This window comes from Pongo pygmaeus, chromosome 9 (genome assembly GCF_028885625.2).
Source record: "Pongo pygmaeus isolate AG05252 chromosome 9, NHGRI_mPonPyg2-v2.0_pri, whole genome shotgun sequence".
Lineage (NCBI taxonomy): Eukaryota > Metazoa > Chordata > Mammalia > Primates > Hominidae > Pongo > Pongo pygmaeus.
The window spans coordinates 64,792,779-64,812,538 of record NC_072382.2 but is presented as its reverse complement, the minus strand read 5'-3'; the positions used below and the strand labels follow the sequence as shown (position 1 = coordinate 64,812,538).

At 47.3% G+C, this 19,760-nt stretch overlaps 1 protein-coding gene across 2 annotated transcripts in view; it reads right to left on the bottom strand.

Annotated features, from left to right (window-relative positions):
- Positions 1-19,760, bottom strand: part of GALNT18 (polypeptide N-acetylgalactosaminyltransferase 18) — a 356,848-nt gene that overhangs the window by 104,969 nt on the left and 232,119 nt on the right. For both annotated transcript variants that reach the window (XM_054438882.2, XM_054438883.2), the window contains exons 4-5: positions 2,090-2,273; positions 195-392 (exon numbers count right to left, since the gene is read on the bottom strand). In XM_054438882.2, coding sequence (XP_054294857.1) covers positions 195-392; positions 2,090-2,273 — 382 coding nt within the window. The remainder of the gene's footprint in view (positions 1-194; positions 393-2,089; positions 2,274-19,760) is intronic.

Genomic DNA, 19,760 nt, shown 5'->3' with positions numbered 1-19,760 from the left:
GAGGCTGTGAATGGATTCTGAGATCTTCAGAGCCTGTGGCAGTGAATGAAGATCAGACTGCTGTTCCTTTCAACCCTGCCCACCCCTGTCATCCCCACGATGGGGCTCAAGTTGGAGAATAAGCATTGGGCCAGTAGGGGGTCCCTAGCCTGGAGGTCAAAGCAGAGAGACCCACAGGTAAAGGTTTGCTTTACCTGATTGGGGCTGTGGAGTTCTCCAGCTTCCACCAGGCCTTGGGGGGATTTAGGTAGCGGCACCACAGCTCCCAGTCAAAGCCCTGGGCAGCCAGCGGGTACTCTTCTATCTCAAAGTTGTCATATTTGATGTTATCAAAGGATGGTGAGATGATCCGCTTCCGGTTCTCCTTGATGCGGGTGAGTACAGGTTCAGCCCTGGGCAGAGGAGACAGCCAGAGAGGGTAACCATTTCCAAGGTGGAAAAATCCAGAGTAGCATCTCCTGAAGGTCCTTCCCCAGCAGAAAGAGGAAGGAAGGCCTGCCCATCTCCTCTGATGGAGAGGTGCACTGCCTTCTGGGAAGGAGTCCCTATTCAAGTTCCCGCTCCCTGAGGATTTCCGGAATAGCAAGAGGCTCCACCACTCCATCGGCATATCCAGAGCTGAGCTGAGAGATTCTTATTCCAGCCAACCTTGTGCCTGCTTGCTTTCCCTTTCTTAGAAGAAAAAAAAAAAATCAAGACTTAAAAAAGAAGAAAAAGAAGAAAGAAACAGATCTGAGGCTCCAGAAGAAGCTTTCACCTTGGGCTTTGATTTTGCTAAATTCTATGTATCAACCTGGAGGAAAAGACAGATGAGAATGGCACAGACTAGGAGGTGAGAACAAACCTACATCCACCAGCCATGCGATGCTGCCTTGGAATGCCAGCTGTGCCACATCCACCCCCCAAAGCGTTTCCCAACCACCCAAGGAGGGGTGGGGCATTTGGGCTTTCCCAAGGAGCTGGGAGGCCCCTGCAGGCACCAGGCGAGTAATGTGTTTGCAGACAGGAATAAGCTTCTCATTAATAATACATTTGGTGTATAATTGTTTATTCAAATCAGCTTGAAATAGTAAGTGTCCCTCTCCTATCCTGGCCATAAATCCAAAGAAAATGCTGTTTAAATAGTCACAAGTGGCAAGCAGGGACTTCAACTATAAAAAATGGCTGTGTTGCAGCCTTAATTTGGGCCTGCTATGGCAGCATCCAGGCCAGGCTGTGTGCACGCCCTGCTGTTCCTTCCTGCTGAAGTGCCCTTGTCTCCCACTCCCCGGGGGTAGAGGTTGGCACTGTGGAGTCTGGGGAGGAGAGCAGACCCCAGTGACAACAGGCATATTGATAAAAGGGTGGCCACCTACTTGCCCCAGCTACTTATGGTCATCGCCAGAGCCTGTGTCTCCCAGGCCCAGGCAAAGTTACACACAGCAGGTGGCCCTGTGCCCTCCAGCTCTGCAGGGAGGTCTGCATCTGCCACTCTATTCCTGGCTGGCTGCAGCCACTGGGGCCTTCTGTCTGGTCCCTTTCCCCCCAGCATCTGAGCAGCTCTGATCAGAGAAAGAAAGATGTTCTTAGACAAATTCACCATAGGGAGAATCTGAGATTACGTGCTACCTCCAACCTGGCAGTGGGAAAGCCCAGGGCACCTGTGACAACATCGGGCAACCTTCCCCCACCTTTGCCCACTTGGTGTTGGACCTGGCTGTGAGGCTGGGCTTCTGCCTCATGTCTGGCCCAGCTCTCCTTTCCTAGGTGTTGGAACCCTGTCCTTAGCCGGGCACTCTCTGCTTTGCCCTTAGCATGTACCCTTCTCCCTGATGACCCTGCCAGCCAGAGTCACATGTGATGTCACCATGCATATTAGGCACTGTGTGCTGACCTGTTGACCCCTGGCTACCCCCTCCCCTCTACCACACCTCGAACCCTAAAGGTCCAGCCTTGTTGCCTGGCTTACTCACACACCTACATCTCACCCATTCCCAGAATTATCTCCTTTCCCTTAGGCTATGACCAAGATCCTAGCATGCTTTGCACTATTGGAGCTGAAACCCCAGATCCCACTGGGATTCCTCCTCCTCTCCCAAGGGGCACTTACCAGCCCACATTGAACTCCACGTGGGCATCGAAGAGTGCCACCACAGGTGCAGTGGCGGCCCTCCAGCCACTGACCCTGGAGCGGATGAGGCCTTCCTGCTTGCTGTGACGCACGACTTTGATGAAGCCTGGCTTCTGGCTATTCACCTTGTCCACATATTCGGTCAGCTTCTCCTTCAGTTCCTCTGTCAGGGAGAAAATGCAGCCTTAGCATGGGAGGGAGGTCAGGAAGCAGAAGGGGCAATCACAACAGTCACTCTTTTAGGGTGAACTGACCCCCAGAGAAAGGCTGGGGGGCCCATTCCCCTCCCTGGGTCTTCTTCAGTGGTCCCCGCAGTGGCCAGCACAGCTCAGTTTTGAAGGGAAAAAATAGATGGGAATATTTCCTGTATTTTCAGTATTTTTCTGAGGTCCAGCAATGCACAGGGTCACATACACCACACACATGGTCTATTTAATCTTCACAACAAGCCAATGGGAAAATGGTAGCTCAAAAGTGTTTATCAAGTTCTCCAGCATCATGCAGCTTGTGAGTGGCACAGTCCAGTTTCAAACCAGGCCTAGCGACCTGAAAAGCCATCATCAGTGCAGCTACCTCCTTCCTAGTGGTCTCCATCTCCATGGGTGCTCCTATAATCCCCAGGGGAAGATCCCTCGGCCAAGACCCCAGCCCAGGATCCACTCTCTGCCTGGATCTCCATCTTTCCAGGAAGTGGATGGCCAGGAGCTGTGCCCATGTGAGTAGCTGGTGTTGGTTTGCTGCCTGTGGTCCTGGACCTGGCTAAGCATTTGATGCCTCTGCTTCTTCATAACTGTAAACCGGGCCTACAGCAATAGAAACAGGCCTCAGCAGCAGCCCCCTGAACCCTCAGCAAGAGAGGGCACAGCCGCTGCATTCATTACATTTTCCATAGCAGCTAAGGCAAGAGCCCATGACAGCCCTCATAGTTGGTTGGACAGGATTCTAAAGTTCCTTTTGAACCAAGCATCCATCCCAAGGTGTGAATTCCCTCTGTCTGCCCTGATGAGTGATCATCCAGCCCCTGCAGTAAAAGGGAAATCCATGCAATCCATTCCTTAGAGGGCCTCTTCAACTATTAGATGTTCTTCCTTCTTCTGACCTCCAAATGCCAGGGTCCCTCAATCTTACATTCATGAGTCCAATGGGACCTATTTTGGAGCCATAGAAGACAGATCAAGTCCCTCTTTCCACATAACAACTGAAACCCATTCTTAAGTCCTTGCTAAGGACTTCTCTAGGTCAAATATCTTCAGTTCCTCCTTGTGTTTCCGCATATTTCATGATTTCAAATTCTCTAATCATGTTGAACTTCCCTCTAATTAAGTTAGTTTTTCTTGAACCCTTTCATATTATGCAGAAGTTGACCTAATACTTCTAAAGTAAACTGGGCTATACAGAATAGAAGAAACAAATCACCTCCCTTAATCTAGAATCTATGCTATTAATATAACCTAAAGTCACAACAACTTTGATTGCTTTTGTCTCAAATTAAGCTTACTGCTAACATATACTTACAAATTATTTTTACATGGTGCTACTAAGTCAGGCCTCCTCCATCCCATCTCTGCGGATGAGGGTGCACGTGCAGGTGCTTGTGTGTGTGTGCACATATGGGTGCCTGCTTTGAGTCAAAACAAAGAATCTTATGTTTACTTTTATTTAATCAGCCTTTCTAAAGATTTCCACTATTTCTTTGGATGTCAAAGTGTTTTTGCCCCCTGATTTCATTACCCAATGTCTTTCTTATCCAGCCCTTCTAGGTTTCCAGCTTCTGGAAAAGTGATGAGCATATGGCCTTTCTTGTCATTCAAGTGATCCTTTTAAACAGTGTGACCCCCGTCCTAAGCTAGGGCTGGTGGGGGCTGTCAGTGTCCTCATTCCAGCCTGGAGAAAACTCGACTGACTTCTGGGCTGCCACTGACATGCTGTATATCTCACTGCAGTCCATACGGAAATGACCTCAAGATCTCCAATTGCTACAGCTGCCTGGGGAGGTCACTGTCCCACAAATGTCAGGACGTTGGCCATGGAGCAGCATAACTCAATATGTCTCACACTTACAAGGTCTTCAAGCACCGTTGCCAGGAGGCTTCTTAAAACATTTACTGTTTTATCACTTCCAAGGTCCATTTCTCATATATCCTTTTTGAAAAATTTAAATAGAGCTCATAAAGTCTGATATCTGGGCTTTTGATGGTGGCAGCTAAGTGTTGAGTGCACAGAACTTGGAGTGAGAACTGGGCTAGTACCAAATGGCCTGATACAAATCCCCTCCCTTTCCCATGAAAGGGATACCTGTCCCTTTCTCTCCCTCCTCAACCCTCAGGTGAGACTCCTGCCAATTGACTCTTGCCAATACCTACTGTGACTAAGGTATTGATGGGAGGAGGCTGAGGATGATTGCTACCAAATGGTCTCCTATGAATTTCACCTCTCTGAATTCACATCCTTGTGTGGCTGCCTCACACACTGAGTCTGGGCTGGACCGTGACACAGCAGGACACAGCAGGAGGGACCCTGCGCAAGTTCCAGGCCTTTTGCTTTTGCTTTCTTGCTGCCCTAACTAAGGAAGCTCCAGCCAGCCTCCTCCCCAGCCCAGTCATTTAGGCCACCCCACAAAGGCCCCAGACAGGTGAATGAGGCCCTCGTGGATCCTTCAGCCCCAGTCGGGCCACCAGCTGATTGCAAATGACAGGGAGAGCCATTGTGTAGAGCAGAGACAGGCTGCCCAGTGATCCCAGCCTTTATTGCAGGATTCTGGGCCAATGGATGGTTGCTGATTCACACCATAACTTCTGGAATGGTTTGTTATACACAATGGCTATAATAAACATTGTCTATTGTTCTGGTCTGGTGCTGGGGTTAAAATAAGATTGTGAACTCCTGGTGCACAGGAAATGCAGTCAGAGGAAGAATGAGCTTTGAGGGGTGGCAGTAAGAGATGGAAAGCTTTGCTTCCTACAGGAGCTACTTGCCCCTTTGTACCTGTGAGCTGTTAACACTGAGCTAGAGTAAAGGCTTCTGGTGGACCAGATAGTAAAAAAATTCCATCCCCAGTTAGCTGCATCCCAAACATGTGCTGCTGATTAGAAGAGGGAATTCTCTTAGCCCCGGCCAAACAACTGCTATCCAAAAAAGACAATAAAGAAGAAACAAAATGCCTTGAAATACCCTAGATGATACTGGCTCTGTCTTTGCAAAGTACTTTTACTTAATTAGGTTTTCATGTTTTCTTTCAATCTTTGTTAAGTGCCAAAGCAAGAAAGAACTATCTCAAAAGTACTTCTGTATTGGCTGGAAAACTGTTTTCCAAGACATTGTCCATTGCATATTATATATATTGACTATTAACTATTTTATATACACATAAACACACACACATACATGTTCACATATAATATCTCTCAGAACTTCTTGGCTCCAAAGATTGTGTTTTTGGAGTTGAACTTGTGTTTTTTCTTACAGCCAAACACAAGTACCCAGCCCATCATATTTGCCTTCTCGCTAAGGCTGCCAGGAAGGTCAAAGACAAATATAATGACTGATCACAAAGATTTTATCAGGATTTTTGCTGCCCTATCTTTGCTAAACCTTTGATTTTCTGGTTCAAATTTAAAAGCTGATTGACTTTTACCTTTTATTCCCTATGCAAGCTATCTTTAATTTTTTTTTGAAATTTCTATAAATAACATTTAATAAAGTGTCTTGGTGGGTTAGGACAGGAGTATAATTGTGGAAGGAAAAGGGAAGTTATATTTTGTGCTTGTTTTAATGTGTTGGAGAAAGAGGAGGCAGGGAGTCTGCTTGCTGTGACTCTGCCAGATCTAGAGTCAATGTGGAGCTGTCGATAGCCCATGTTGACAGAGAAATATAATTTGCACCCTGCATGGGGCCAGGTGTCATCCTGCTTATGTTGCTACTTCAGCTCTCTCCTACTGTCCACAAATCCCTGATCTCCTGACATTGGAGGGACCTCTGTAAACCAGCACTATCAGAAGCAGTGATGAAACACCACTTACTCCTGGGAGGACACAGGCCACTCTCCACATCCACACGGGGAGCCTCCTCTCAGGGCCTGCTCAGGGCAGGCTGCTTGCCAGCTCTCATTTCTTCAGACTTAGACGCCAAGGAAACACAGGGGATTCACCAGCCTGGTCAAACAGAGCCCTTCTCCCTTCCTCATCTAACCCTTTCCACTGCTTCTATAAGAAGTGGTTGGCTCCACAACCACTAGCAGGCTGAGCCGGAAGGGTCTGGCATGGAGGCTGTTAATCTGATTTAAGTACTTAATGGGACACTCCGATCTCATGCATAAAGGAAACTAAAGGATCTGAAAGTTGATGCCTAATGGGGCTTTGCTCTTTGGAAGGCAGGTGCACAGGCATTTTGTAAAACTGCCTTCCTATAGGCTTGCTGTGGAGAACCGGGCAGAGCTCCTCATCTCTCCCTCAAGGTTCAGATGAGCATTTCCCACATCTTCTCTAGGTTTTGGGGACATAGAAATGAAGGCAGAGTTCACCCATTCATTCATTCATTCAACAAATATTGAGCACTTACTGATATGATTTGACTCTGTGTCCCCACCCAAATCTCATCTTGAATTGTAATCCCCACATGTTAAGGTGATTGCATCATGGGGGCAGTTTCCCCCATGCTGTTCTCATGATAGTGAGTGAGTTTTCATGAGATCTGATGGTTTAAAAGTGTGGCACTTCCTCTGTCTCTGTCTCTCTCTCTCTCTCTCTCCTGCCACACTGTGAAGAAGGTGACTGTTTCTCCTTCACCTTCTGCCATAATTGTAAGTTTCCTGAGGCCTCCCCAGCCATGTGGAACTGTGAATCAATTAAACCTTTTTTCTTTATAAATTGCCCAGTCCCAGGTAGTTCTTTATAGCAGTGCGAGAATAGACTAACACACTTACTATTGGGTACTGATCTAGTTGCTGTGATTATAACTGTAAACAAGACAGTCTGCAATAGACTGAGTGTTTATTTATTCCCCAAATTGATTATGTTGAAATCCTAACCCCCAATGTGACGGTATTAGCAGGTAGGGCCTCTGGGAGATTAATTAGGTCATGAGGGTGGACCTATTTTATTAGCCTGTTTTTTACTGCTGTAACTAAGAATACCTGACACTGAGTACTTTGTAAAGAACAGAAATTTATTTCTTCACAGTTCTGGAGCCTGGGAAGCCCAAGATCAAGATGCTCGCATTTGGTGTCTGGTGAGGGCCTTCTTGCTGTGTTCTCAAGTGGCAGCAGGCAGAAGGGCAAGGTAGCCTAAAGCTTCAAGAATCCTTTTTTTAAAGAGCCTTAATCTCATGAACAAGGAAGCAGCCCTCATGACTTATTCACCTCTGAAAAGGCCACACCTCTTCATGCTTTCACACTGGTAACACCTAAATTTTGCAGGGGAAATTCTCGAACCACAGCAGCCCTCATAAATGGGATTAGTGCACTTATAAAAGGGGCTCCAGAGAGTGCTTTTTTCCTCTTTCTGCCATGTGAGGATGAGATGTGAGCAATCTGTGACCTGGAAGAGGGCCCTCACCAGGACCCCACCATGCTGACACCCTGATCTCAGACCCCCAGCCTCTGGAACTGAGAGAAATAAATGTCTGTGGTTTATAAGCCACTCAGTCCATGGGACTTTGTTATAGCAGCTCAGACTAAGACACAACCCTTACGGAATTTCCATGCTACTGGATGTTTAAAAGGCATGTGGTAGAAGAGACACAGGAAGAGCATATTGGTCCATTTGTGTAGCTATAAACGAATACCTGAGGCTAGGTAATTTACAAAGAAAAGAGGTTTATTTGGCTTTATAAGAAGTGTAGTGTCAGCATTCACTTCAGGTGAGGGCCTCAGGCTGCTTCCACTCATGGTGGAAGGGGAAGGGGAACCAGGGTGTACAGAGATTACATGGTGAGCAAGGAGGCAAGAGAGAGTGGGGAGGCACCGGGCTCTTTATATCAGCTGTCATGGGAACTAGTAGAGGGAAAACTCACTCATTCTCCCCACCACCCCAGGGAGGGCATTAATCTATTAATGAGGGATCCACTCCCATGACCCAAACGCCTCCCATTAGGCCCCACCTCCACTATTGGGGATCAAATTTTTTTTTTTTTTTTTTTTGAGACGGAGTCTCGCTCTGTTGCCCAGGATGGAGTGCAGTGGTGCGATCTCAGCTCACTGCAAGCTCCGCCTCCCGGGTTCATGCCATTCTCCTGCCTCAGCCTCCCCAGCAGCTGGGACTACAGGCGCCCACCACCACATCCAGCTAATTTTTGTATTTTTAGTAGAGATGGGGTTTCACCATATTAGCCAGGATGGTCTCGCTCTCCTGACCTTGTGATCCACCCGCCTCGGCCTCCCAAAGTGCTGGGATTACAGGTGTGAGCCACCATGCCCGGCCTATTGGGGATCAAATTTTAACATGAGATTTGGAGGGGACAAACATCCAAATTACAGCAGAAAGGGAGAGTAAGCAGGAAATGCTGTGGAGTTACCATCTACAGAAGTAGTTGTCAATCAATTAGGGGGAGGAATTGGGGCATGAATACCCCATGGGTGAGCTGAATTGTATCCCCTTAAATTCATATGCTGAAATCTTAAACCCTAATACCTCTGAATGAGACCTTATTTAGAAATAGGGTCATTGCAGATATAATTAGTTAAGATGAGATCATACAGGAGTGGCATAGGATCCTAATCCAGTATGACTGGTATTCTTAAAAAAAGAGTAGATCTGGATGCAGACTGAGGGAGGAAGTCATGTGAAGAGGAAGGCAGAGACTGGAGTGATGCATCTCTAAACCAAGGCCTGCCAAAGATGGCCAGCAAAGCACCAGAAGCTAGGAGAGGGGCATGCAACAGATTCCCCCTCATAGTCCTGCTGGCACCTTGATTTCAGACTTCTAGCCTCCAGAAGTATGAGACAATGTCTGTTGGTTAAGCCACCCAGATGGTGATACTTTCATTACAACAGACATAGGAAATGAGTATAACCCAGCTTCCTCACTTATCAGGTGGGATGACATTGCAGAGTCTCCAAGTCTCCTGGTGGTTCCCAGGATGATAGAGTCCAGGTCCCCACAGCAGTACCATGTTCATTGATGCCCATGGTATTAGCTTTCTTCTCTTCTGTCTCCCATCCCCACTTCCTCATCAGTTTTCCAGGGTCATCTACCAGATAAATGACTTGGCCCCAAATCTTGTCTCAGGATCTCCCTGGCTTCTGGGAAAGCCAAACTAAGACAGTTGTACATTCCAAGTCACCATGGGCCCCACCAATTGCTTCACACTTGCCTGGTTCTTGGAAGCATTTAAATTTTCAACTCTTGACCTATACGCATAATGTGTATGGATGTGTGTATGATGGCTTAAATTCAAAATATTGACCCTATTTCTCTCTTCTCTCAATCTCTGCATTAATTGGATAAAAGAAAAAACAGTAAATATAGTATACTATCCATTATTCTAAAGTATTTGGTATATGTTATCTCATTTAATCATTTCAACAACCCTAGGATATGCTCCTATTATTATCGTTCTATTTTGAAGACAAGGAAATTAAGGCACAAAGTGATCCAGGTAGCAAGTTGTGGAGACAGGATTTAAATCCAACTAGGCTGTCCCCAGAGTCCATACTCTCCACCTCTATACTCTATCCTGCCTCCCAAGAATAAGAAACTGGCCTGCATAAGAATCAGCTTGTTTAAATCACAGGCTCCTGAGTACCATCCCACCAAACAGTCTGATTCAATAGACCTGGGGTGGGACCAGAGAATCTGAATTTCAAACAAGACTCTCCCGGTGAGATTCTGATGGAGAGGCCAACCTTAGTTACAACTGAAATAAAAAGGTGGGCTTTATAACAGAGTAGAAAAAGGCACCTCCTGCCGAATATGTGTGGTTCCAGCCCTTAACAGAAGGACATAAACGCAGTCTGAAAACGGCTCCCTCATACCTGTGCAGGTAGTTTTACTCTTCATTCTTCCAAACCCACTGGCTCCATCTTGCTGCCCTCAGTTGAGTGTCCTTCCCTTTCCAGCTGCTTTTCGTTTCTCTACAGGGCCATCTTTGGGTCTGATGTTTTGGACTGTCCCCTGTCATTTCCCAGCTGCCTTCTGCAGAGGCCACAGCTTTGTGTCCCACTCTGGCCACACTCCTCCTTCCTAGCTCAGTGCTGTTCCTCAAAGCCCAGCCTGTATTATAGCTTTGCCACCCCAACCCTCCAGTTGCCCAGGAGGGGAGTGTGAACACCCCACCCACGCCCCCACTAATCCACCTCCCACTGACAAGTGCAATTAATTGCTTGTCTCCAATGGCGCTAATTTAAAGATTAAAAGTGTGTTTATTCCTTTTTAAGTGAAAAGTGGCTTGTCTTCTTCAGATCAGAAGATTAACTGGCTTTCCTCTGAAGCCATTTAAGGCCATTGAAACACAAATGCTATGTCAACACATTTTAAAAGAGAGATTATTTATAAGGATGCAATGGTTGTCAAACCTAGCTGATCATCCACATCACATCACATGGGAAGCTAAAAATTAAATAAAGACAGATGTCACTGTCCCCACCTCCATGGAGAATCTGGAGTGGGGGCTCAGGACTCAGATGGTCCTGCTGATGAATGATGGTGAGCCTGGCTTGGGCAGCTGGGATCAAGGAGAGCTCCGGGCAGCATTGCTATGTGTATTTCTCTGTCTTGAAGATTACTCCAGACAAGCTTTCAAACCCTGGGCAGTTTACAAATGCTTTCCCCGAGGTTCATTCTTATGTCTGCTACACTTAACAGCTGCACTTCTGTCCAGCTCATTTAATAGCTGCACTTCTTCAAAGTCGATTGATACTAAAGGAGATTTGGAATGGCCTTAAATAGTTCCCTTACTCAGGCTACAGGGTTCAGGCACACAGTGTTACAATCTTCCTGGGAAGCTGCAAACATTAATTCAGCCTTATCAAGTTACAGAAAGTCCCAGATTTACCACCTAATAGGCCCCACCCATCTGTTTTAAAGTCTACTCTTTGGTGTCACAGTAGGGCATTCGTGGCCACCAAAACCCACAAGGAATATGCACTCTAAACTCAGCGGGGTCTCCAAAGCCAGGCTCTCAAAACCCACAAACACCTTCTTATCAGTGCCAAAATGGCTTATTCTCCCTAAGATGTTATATCTTGTAAAAAATGGTCAAAACTGGTTTCTGAAGATAACTGTGGCAGGTTCTAGAAAAATGTTTACCTGGCCAGTTAGGAATGTGTTGTGTTCTAACCAAAGTTTAACACAGTCTCCCTTTCTTCCTCTCTCTCTCGAATTAAGACAAAATAAAACAAACAAAACACCTTAAGTTCTAATGTTTGCCACTGCCTGTGCTATAAATGCTTCCACCATTGCTGATTTCAGGCTACCAGCCTGACGCCACTGAGTCTGAGCTGGGAAGAGACGTGCAGAGTCGGGTGAGGATGTGCACGATGAGCTCGGCTAGTCCAGGTCAGCCCCAGCGCTGGTCTAATGCTCAGGGCCAAAAGGCTGCGGTTCTGTGGCCCTTCCCCTACACCACGTAATGTGCACCGTGCTCAGCACTTCAAATCAATCCATCCTTTATTCATTCACTCAACAATGATATATTATGCACATATGATGTGCACCACTTAAGAGCCTCACCTCGTTACCACCCTGCAAACAATATTTATAGCTAATGCTTATTTATTTAATTTATCAAGTGCTAGGGACTGTTCTAAACCTGCTTCATATATTACTCATTCAGAACTCTCAGCAACCATAATGCTACTCAAGGTAGGTAGGTAGCATGACTATTTCTGTTCCATAGATTAGGAAACACAGCCCAGAGAGGCTAAAGGATTTGCTCGGTGTCACAGAGCTAGAAGATGGCAGAGCTGAAAAGCAAACCCAGGCAACCTGAAGATAATAACCTCATTATTATCTTCAAATGGCAAATGGGAAAAATCAAAGATGAGAGACTTTAAAGAACATATTCCAAGTAACACAGAAGGTAAGGAAGGAGCAGGATTCGAACTCAGGCCTGCCTGCCTCTGAAGACTTGGCTCTTTTCCAGTCTGTCCAGCAGCCTTCTGAAGGAGTCAGCTTTGTAGGCTCAACAGAAGCTCTTCCCCTAGGGCCATAACTCCGTGCTCTCTATTTGTCCACCTTGAGTAATTTAGCAGGTGGGAATGAGAATAATGAACTAATAGAAGTCAGTGTCTTTGCTGACTAAATGACCTTGGCAAAGGGCCAGCTCGCCTTTGTACTTCCTGGGGCTGTGTGAGGAGGAAACTCCTGTAAAGTAAAGGTGGGGCAATGGACCAAACACTGTGAAACTACTTACAGAGCAGGAACTACTCCTGCTACTCTGAGGAGGGTATGCAGCAGGAATCACAGGACTTATTAAAAATGCCATGATAGGTGACTGATGTCAGCCGTGTCCAGGCGGGAGTGGACGCTGCTCCAGCCCCAGCTCCTCCAGCTTAGGAGTACTGAGAAGAGTCCTCCCATGAGCTTCTAGGGAGGGCGTGCCAAGAACTCAAAGCCTTGGGAATTGCTGGCAGATAGTGTTTAATAGCAGGTGATATCAGAGCTGAGAACGAGCTGTGTGGACGTCCCACTGTGCAAAGGGAATCCCAGGAGGCCCAGGTCCAGGTCCTCCTACCCTATGTGTGAGCACTCAGGAAGGTCCAGTGCCCTTAGCAGTTAAGCCAGAGGCCAACTTGAATTTTGGTGCTGGCTTCTCCTTTTGTGCAAGGCTTAGAGTTTAGAGTGCTGCCGAACTCAAAAATTTGATGATCCTAAAATCTCATGATTGAGAGCCCAAGAGTTTATGATTCTGAATCCAAAATTTTAAAATTCTGAAATTTTTAGTCTCTGATTCTTAAATACTAACTCCCAGGATTCTGAGATCCCATGAGTCTAAGCTCCTGTAAATGCCAGAGTAATCACTCTAGGCTGTGCTCACCACCATCCTACTCCCAGTCCCCACCACCAATTGTTGATGGCTTACAAGGTTAAACATCCTGGTCCAGCCTTCTCTGCAAGACTGTGTGCTCGTCATTTTCCCAAATGCACTAAGCTCAGTCATGCCAGAGTGCCCTTGCACTACCTGCTACCTCCACCTGGAACATTCTTCTCGCCTCCCCTGTCCCAGCTCAGCTTCTATAGGAAGCTTTTCCTCACCTGCAGCTCTAGAAGGGGATGGGTTTTTCCTTGGGGCACAGACACAGGGGACTAGAAAACATACACCAGGCAACCAGTGAGGGCCAACCTCAGGCCCTGAGCTCCAGCTCCTTCCAGGGCAGCTCCGAGCATCCTCTGGGGGAAGAGTTAAGGCTCCCACAGGCTGTATGTCAGCTCCATACTTCTGCAAATCACTGCTCCTCAGGCTGTGTGACCAGGAGCCTCAGCCTGGCTGATTCACGACTCAGGAGACCCAGCGGGCTTCACACATGTATTTACACCTAGCCTGATCTTGTCAGTAGGGAGGTGGAAGGCCCTTTTTCTCTGCTTCAGAACACCTTCCAGCAATGTATTCTCAAAGGGAGGGGTCCCATGAAGGACCAGTGACAAAGCAGAACCCAAGTGTTCTCCTGGCCTTCCCGTTTTTATTTCTTTATTGAAATATGTCAAGTAGAACAGTAGGAACAGAGGCTTAGGGAGAGATGGACCTCAATTTAATCCCCAGCTCTGCCATTTACTGTGACTTTGGGCACAAGACTTAAACTCTCTGAGCCTCAGTTCTCTCTTCTACCTCTTTGGGTCGCTGTGGAAATCCACAAGACAATGCCTGGCATGTTGTGAATGCTTCACAGCTGGTGCCATTACCTACTCATCAGTCTGAACTCCTTTGCTCCCTTCCTCCTTTCCAAAGGAAGGTCCCTAGGCTGGGTGCAAGCTCTCACCCTCTGTCCTGCATTTCTGAGAAAGCCAGCCCTGCAGCAAACTGCCCTGGGACTTCCCCAGGTGCAGGACACAGTTGCTGCTCTTCAAGGGCCACTTACCACCTAGCCACTCCGATTCAATTTCCAACCCCTTCCCATCTCAACCTGCATCTATTTATTTAACAACCCCTTAACAGTGATTTCTATGTGCAGAGTACTCCTAAGATCTTTATTTGTATTGCCACTTAGCCCTTATGATCACTTTATTAGGTAAGTACTACTAGTAACCCATTTTATAGATGAGAAAACTGAGGCATGGTTAAATAATTAGCAAGTGGTAGAGTCCACATTCTAAGTTCAGCACTTTGGCTCCAAATTCCATGCTCTTAATACATTTTCTGTCTATGGGACCAAGGGCAAGAGGGTGCATTTAATGAGCATCCACCCAGGCTTTGTGCTAGGCCCTTAACAAATGTCTTGCCAGCCTCACTTTCTGATTTAAGGCAGATGAAAAAATAAAGGAAGGCTAATGCTATCTTTTTTCTCATTCACTGCAATCCCCTGAGGCAGGAACCTTTATACTCTTAGGCCCATCTTACAAATGCGCAAAATGAGGCTAGGAAGAAGGGGCCAGGGTATTTATATATTGATCTCAGCAGTCATTGGTTAAGGACTGCTCCAGGGGCAGGTTAAGTTCCAGAACATCAAGCCTGTCCTGTGCAAGGCAGAGCAACCTTCCAGGGCTTTGAAGAAAGCCCCCAGATAAAGAGAAGCAGGCATCTGGGCAACTGGAAGTGCTGTGCACACCTAAGAGGTAAGGTCGGAGCCACACCCCAGCCCTGACAGATCTGCTACGCCGAGCCTGGCACGTGGCAGAGGTGCCACAGGCGTGTGTTTCGTTTTCATAAACATGCATTGCAAGAATGAATGAGTGCATGAGTCATGTCTTGGCTCAATGCTTTCTAATGACCAACATTTATACTCCTCCAGGAAGACTTTAGTACTGTTTTTCTTTGGTTTCCTCTGCCCTTTGGCCCTGTATCCCTCATTGTGCATTGAATGTTCCACTGGACTGTGAGCTCCTTAAGGAGGGACCTACGGTTTTACCCTTCTCTGTATCCAGAGAGCCCAGCCGGAGCCTGGCATTCAGTAGAGGTTTATTGACTACATGGATTCATGGCACATGGGACAGAAATCCTCATATAAAGCTTTTGAGGACCTCTCTGGAAAATACCCAGAAAAAAGCTGATGGGCCCGCTGGTAAGCCTCAGAACTACCTTGGAGTTAAAGAGTCACCATTTAGCCTGTAATCCCAGCACTTTGGGAGGCCGAGGCAGGCAGATCACCTGAGGTCGGGAGTTCAAGACCAGCCTGACCAACACGGAGAAACCCCGTCTCTACTAAAAATACAAAATTAGCCGGGCGTGGTGGCGCACGCCTGTAATCCCAGCTACTCAGGAGGCTGAGGCAGGAGAATCGCTTGAACCTGGGAGGCGGAGGTCGTGGTAAGCCGAGATCGCGCCATCGCACTCCAGCCTGGGCAACAAAAGCGAAACTCCTTCTCAAAAAGAAAAAAGAAAAAAAGTCACTGTTTATGTGGAACCTTCTTTCTGAAGTTTTTAGCACTTGGCACAGGTTCTGACACAAGGTGAACATGGGCTCACCAGGTTTGTTTCACACACAATCCCCATTCAATCCTTTTGGGACTCTGTAAGTTCAGCAGCATTACAGCCATTTTTTTAAATTTTATTTTTAATTATTATGGATACTATAGCCATTCTAACATAAGGAAATGGAGGCTCAGCAATGCTAAGATTTTTTCCTAAAGTCATATAGCTAAGGAACAGTAGGCTCCATCCCAGGGATCATGGGGCAGGTCAGTCAGACTTTGCCATCTTTCCTCCTAAAGGTCCATGCCGACCTTTCTTAGAACCTCTGCATGCTCAGTCCCCTGGAGGGTCGCTGAAACCAACAGTAGAAAGCGTAGGAAGGCAGGGCAGGGCATGTCCAGACAATGGGAGCAGGCAGTTCAGCAGCAAAGTGGGTGGGGCCGACCCTCAGTTTGGGGACGCCCAGCCTCAGACTTGAAACAGCACCCATGGGGTCTGGGTGTGGGGTGGGCCAGCACTGCCCCCCAGGACAAAACCTTTCTTATCAGCCCTGGGGTTGCTGATGGGACTGGAAGGGATTGGTATTGAGGGAGACTCTTAAATCCAGGCTTTGGTCCCAGGTGGGCCACTGTCCATGTTCCTGGGCTCCTAAGTGGGCTGAGTTTACTAACTGCTTGAGTCTGGTTAGGCTGCTGCTAGATCCCAAATGTAGAAAAACAAATGACTTCTGGAAACCTTGTGTATTTTTCTGTTTGTTTGTTTGTTTGCTTTTAAGCACAGAGTCTAAGGCTAAAGGCATGCCCTTGCCAGCTTTCAGCATGAACTGCCAACATCAGCCTGTTTCTAGGCCCTGGCCCGGCCATGTGAGCTTCCTTGCTCTCCTTGCATATGCTTTTCTCTTCCTTTAAAGCCATCAAAGGCAGAGACCCGGGTCCTTGAAATGCTATCAGAATGCCAGACATGGGCTGCCAGTAGAGGAACATCAACAGCTAGCTCAGAGACACCAGGACAGGTGGGAAGGACAACCTTGCCCAGGAGCTGCCCTCCAAAGACTGCCAAAGACTATCAGCCCATCTTCTCACTGTGCCTTTCAGCATTATTGATTTTTTCCAGATCGCTCTATTTCAGGAACATACATCATCATAGTCCTCTCATGAGATTTACTTTAGAAAACTCAAGAAATATTACTTCACTGATAGACATGCCCCCAAATATCAAAAATATTGCTCCTTCTCACTTCATGTCCTGTTTGTGTTCCTTTCATTCATGTGTTCAACTGGAGGATATTTACTAAGCACTGGGTGTGCGGCAGGCCTGATGCTAAGTGGTGGAGAAGGGGAGTAAGTCAGTATCCACCTCTTAAGAAACTCACAGTTTAGTGGGAAGAAAGAATTAAACCAGTAACTTGAATGCATTGAAATATGTTCTAAAAGTGATTGTCACAAGGTGCTATGAAAATACAGTGCAGGATGTGACAACCTCTGCAGGGGGTTCAGGGCAAGTTTTACAGAATGTTATTTGCATTTGTCTCAATGGATGGATGAAGGGGCTTTCCTAGGAGGATAAAGGGGGCATTAAAAAACCATCACAGGTAGAAAAACAGAATGCATAAAGGCTAGAAGCATGAATGTGCATGGCATGCTTGGGAAGGAGTAACAGATGTGGGCTATGGCTGAGTGTAGGAATACGAATTCAATTTGGGAGAGGAGGTTGGATAAGTGAGTGGTAGAGAGATTGTGAGGGTCTTAGAAGATGGGCCAAAAAACATTAGGAAGTCATAAGGAAGCTTTGTTTGGATTCCTCCCACCTAAAGGTCTCCAAGAGATGAACTGAAATGTCAGGAAGAACTTTTCATCAATTTTTTAATTAAAAACTCTACTGTAGCAGCAGAAGGAACTGGCCCACTCTAGAAACCTAAGGAGGTGAGGTTTTTGTTTTATGTTGTTTCCCCCCAAATAACACAAGTCATGGGCTCCTCACTAAGCTCCAAGCCTCAATCATGGCCTCACTAGGTCTCTAACAAGGGCCCTGGCCCATTGCTCAAGACAGCATCCAGGACAGGGATAGATGCAATTAGAGGTGGTACCGACAGGCTGGGTCTGGTCCTCTGCCCTGATTCTTGATCCCTTCCTGACTACATCCTGGCTTTCCCTGGCACTGTAATGGGTTCCTCACTTCCCCTGAACATTTTGAGTTAGAGTAGCCAGGCCTGATACTCTCACCATGGAAATGACTCATAGACCACCCAGGTGAGAGGCTGGGCTGGCTCAGCCAGGGAGCAGGGTCTGACATGCTGTTAGGGACCCAGTCTGAAGACAACTCAGCACACAGACTCAGCCCTGCAGTATTAGGCAGAGTTGATCTCCAGCTTCAGAACTGGCGTTATCATCTTTCCTGAATATTCATTCACTCATTCAGCAAAAATGTGGATGACACAGTGCCAGGCTGCCATCCTTAAGTAAGGTTCAGGCCCTGTCAACCTGGGCCTTGTGAGGTTCCACAGTTGGAATGTTGGGCACGGCTGGGGTCCCCATGCCTCTATGACAAGTTTACAATGCTGCTGGCCCAAGAGAGCCACAGAGGACAGCCTGGTGATTGGTAATGAAGTGATTGTGTCCAACCAGGAGGAGAGGAGCCAAGAGGAAACAGGAAGAAGGAAAGGAGACAGGTGGCCTTGGCCTGCTTCAGTGCCCACTGTGTGGTAGGGCCTGTGCTTCGTCTGCATCAGCTCATTTAATCTGCATATGTAGCAGGGCCTGTGCTAGGGGCTTCACCCACATTTGCTCATTTAGTCTTCACAATGATCCCATGACATGGGGAAACTGAGACCCAGAGCCTATAAGGATGGTGAGGAGGCAATGTCAGGGATCTCAGGGAGCTTTAGGTGTTCCTGCGTGAGGCAAGGGCCAATTGATGTGTGGCAAATAGAAGTGGCCACTGCACTTGAAGGGGAGGTGAATGAACCTAAAAAACTACTTTCAACAAGGTATCTCCCTGCAGAGTAGAGGGAATGATGCAAAGAAAAGAGAGAAGGAAGGAGGCCCAGTGGGAGAAAGACCAGCAGGACAGAAACAGGCAGCAGAGCCGAAATGAAGAAAGGGGACCTCACTCTGGATGAAGGAAGATGGCACGAAGGATGGAGAGCAGGCTCTGAAACGCTGGGGAAACAGGAAGGGAAAGCTAGACCTTCTGTAGGCAAAGCACACTGGCCATGACCGCGATGCAAATGTCAACTAATTAAAAAGAGACTCTCAGAACCAGTGGGCACAAGGACAGCTGTTCCTGGCTACTGCCAAGTGGTGGAGATGGGGAGGGGAGAGGGAGGGGGGACACAGCCAGGTGCGAGAGGTGCCACTTTCCTGGGGTACAGCTGAGCCTTACCCAGCAACAACCACTTCCCTCTGTTGTTGATCCCCATGGGGCTGAACAGTCCCACAGAGTTAGAGAGAAAAGTCTTTAAAGTCTGGGCAGGAAACCGAGGAACTCGGATAGCTGCGTGATACATTCACCGCTTTTTTCTCACCGAATTTGAAGGAGCAAAGAACTGGCACGACAGCGGCTGGGTCTGTCAGTGGTGTTCGCAAACAGTGTTTGGCTTTCTCGATCCTGGCCTGGGATCCACAAGAGACGGATCAAAAAGGGCAACATTTCGAGAGGTGAGGAAGAGAGAGTTTGCTTAGAGATTAAATGATGTCATCAGCAGTGGGGAGGGGGAGGAGAAATGCCTGAAACGGGTTACTATGGAGAGCTGCAGGGACGATGGAGAAAGAATTCACGTGTGGGAGGTACCGATGAGTCAGACGAGGAAACTATCCAGATGGGAGCTGAAAACAAAACTTCCCTCCTCAGAAGTCTACATAGCAACACGGACAGCTTGGTAACAAACAAAGAAAATGGAAGCCAAGCGTGGGGATGATCTCACAGCAATTGCAAAAATTTGCACACGGGACTCCAGTCTGGGGCAATAGTGTGGTTGGGGGCAGCAGGGATTAACACCACCTAATCTAAGGGTGAAAGTGTTTGGTGAGGTCAAAAGGGAAGAAGAACAGAGGTGAGAGCTCTGGATCTCTAATCTGCAGTTGGCGCTCTGACCAGATGGAGGGAGAGAGAGGCTGTATTTCTGGCCGGCACTGCAGCATCAGTGGGGAG